Genomic DNA, 2296 nt, shown 5'->3' on the forward strand with positions numbered 1-2296 from the left:
ACTAAGCGTAGGAACTGAGAGAGAGAAGGAGAGAGGGAGACAGCCAAGACAAAGAGAGACGGTAAAAGAGAGAGACACTTATACCTGAAAAGTGCTGTCTCCCCAGTACTGCGGGGTTTCTATTAGTCGCTCCTCTCCATAATAAACTGCTTGCAATATGCAAAGGCCCCTCAAGCCCCTCAACGCCGTCAGCCCAACCTGCATAAACCCTAAACCCTAAACCCTAAACCCTCAATCCAAACCCCTAAACCCTAACCTCTATACTCTAATGGTGGAGGCCTTTATGCCGACGTTTTCTCTACTACGGGTGCGTTGCTGTATGCAAAACTACAGTCATTGCCTCAAAGAAGCTCCTCATCTAGGGTTTAGGGTTTAGGGTTTAGGGTTTAGGGTTTAGACGGACTTGAGGAAGCAGCGCAACAGAGGCTTCTGCTGTCTCCATTCGCCACAAGACGCTGCATGCAACAGCCCCAAGAAGAATTCCTGCTGAGGAGACAGCTGCTTGCAGTCTCTCCTTCACCTTTAAAGGCGGGGTAATGCGGGGGCCCCCATAAGGGGGGGCCCCCATGGGGGGCCCCCCAGGGGGGCCCCCGCGAGACACCAGGAAGGACTTGAGCTCTGCATGCGCGGAGATAAAACAGAGATAAGCTGCAATTAACACGCTAAAGAAGCGTACACAAATACACCCAACAGACAGAAAACGATGCATGCATGCATGCATGGATGCATGCATACGCACAGGCGCATGCATACAGAAGTATATGAATGCATGCATGCATGCATACGCACAGGTGCATGCATACATAAGTATATGCATGCATGTATGCATAGGTGAATGCATGCATGCATAGGTGAATGCATGCATGCAGAGGTGAATGCATGCATGCAGAGGTGAGTGCATGCATGCAGAGGTGCATATGTGCATGGATGCATTCATAGGTGAATGCATGCATGCATGCATGCATGCATGCAGAGGGGCACTTACCAGCAGCTTCTTCTGGTGTTGCTGATCGGAGCAGCAGCAGCAGCGCCTTTGCCTTTAAGTCGCCAACCTCCCCGTCCCATAGACGCCCAGGTAATGCCTTTACAAGACACACAAACATCTTAATGCTTGATAGATATTCACACCTTGCTGCTGCTGCTGTTGCTGCTGCTGCTGGTGTTGCTGCTGCTGTTGCAGCTGCTGGTGCTGCTGATGTTGCTGCTGCTGTTGCTGCTGTTGCTGCTGTTGCCTTTGCTGCTGTTGCTTTTGCTGCTGGTGTTTACGTTGCTGCGGATGCTGCTGCTGCTGCTGCTTTTGGTGCTGTTTTTGCCCGTGCAGTTGAGTTTGCTGCTGCTACGATTGTTGCTGCGGATGCTGGAGGTGCTGCTGCTGGTGCTGTTGCTGTTGCTGCTGTTGCTGCGCCGCGTCGAGAACCAGCAGCAACAGCAGCAGCAAAATGCAAGCGTTGCTAGGTGCTGTTAGATCAGCAGCTTCAAGACATACACTACGCTCGGGCTGCTCTAGCAGCACAACGAGCAGCAGCAGCAGCAGCAGCAGCAGCAGCAGCAACCTACCCCGATGCTCGCCAAGAAGCCTTTGTCCTTGTACACCGTAGTGGGGTCAGTCAGGTACTCCAAGACAGGTGCAACCTTCTCTCCTTTTTCTTCTTGCTGCTGCTGTTGCTGCTGTTGCTGCTGCTGCTGTTGTTGTTGTTGTTGCTGCTCCCTCAATGCAGCCAGTTCCTGGGTGAGAACAGCGCGGCAGTTAGCGCGCGACTGCAGCAGAAAAAGCAGAAAAACTTCTTTGTTCGTTTAATGTCTTTGTTTGTTTGATGACAAAGGCATTTGTTTAAAGTCTTAGTTTGTTTAATGTCTTTGTTTGTTTAATGTATTTGCTTGTTTAATGTCTATGTTTGTTTATCGTCTTTGTTTGTTTAATGCATTTGTTCGTTTAATGTTTTTGTTTGTTTGTTTGCTTTGTTTGTTTAGTGCCTTCGCTGTTATAAATATATATATATATATATATTTATATTTATATATTTATATTTATATTTATATTTATATTTATATTTATATTTATATTTATATTTATATTTATATTTATACTTATATTTATATTTATTTCTTTATTTGGTATGTAGACAAAGACAAACAAAGACAGCATCTCACCTGCAGCAGCCGCAGCAGCAACAGCGCCCGACGCTCCGCCAGCAGAGACCTGCGGCCCCACAGAGAAGAGTTAGAGGAGACAAGCAGAGACAGCTCCGAGTACGCCACCTGACGCTCCTGCAGCAGCAGCAGCAGCAGCAGCAGC

General features: G+C 48.0%; 1 protein-coding gene across 1 annotated transcript in view; it reads right to left on the reverse strand.

Annotated features, from left to right (window-relative positions):
* Positions 1–78: 78 nt before the first annotated feature.
* The window catches only part of EAH_00054490 (hypothetical protein, conserved), a gene marked incomplete at both ends in the record, with an annotated part of 4106 nt that continues 1888 nt past the window's right edge, over positions 79–2296 (reverse strand). The window contains 5 exons of the mRNA XM_013397780.1: positions 79–198; positions 404–648; positions 986–1082; positions 1558–1725; positions 2152–2268. Coding sequence (XP_013253234.1) covers positions 79–198; positions 404–648; positions 986–1082; positions 1558–1725; positions 2152–2268 — 747 coding nt within the window. The remainder of the gene's footprint in view (positions 199–403; positions 649–985; positions 1083–1557; positions 1726–2151; positions 2269–2296) is intronic.

The sequence above is a fragment of the Eimeria acervulina genome, genomic scaffold (assembly GCF_000499425.1).
Source record: "Eimeria acervulina Houghton genomic scaffold, Eah_scaff1043, whole genome shotgun sequence".
In the NCBI taxonomy this organism is placed as follows: domain Eukaryota; phylum Apicomplexa; class Conoidasida; order Eucoccidiorida; family Eimeriidae; genus Eimeria; species Eimeria acervulina.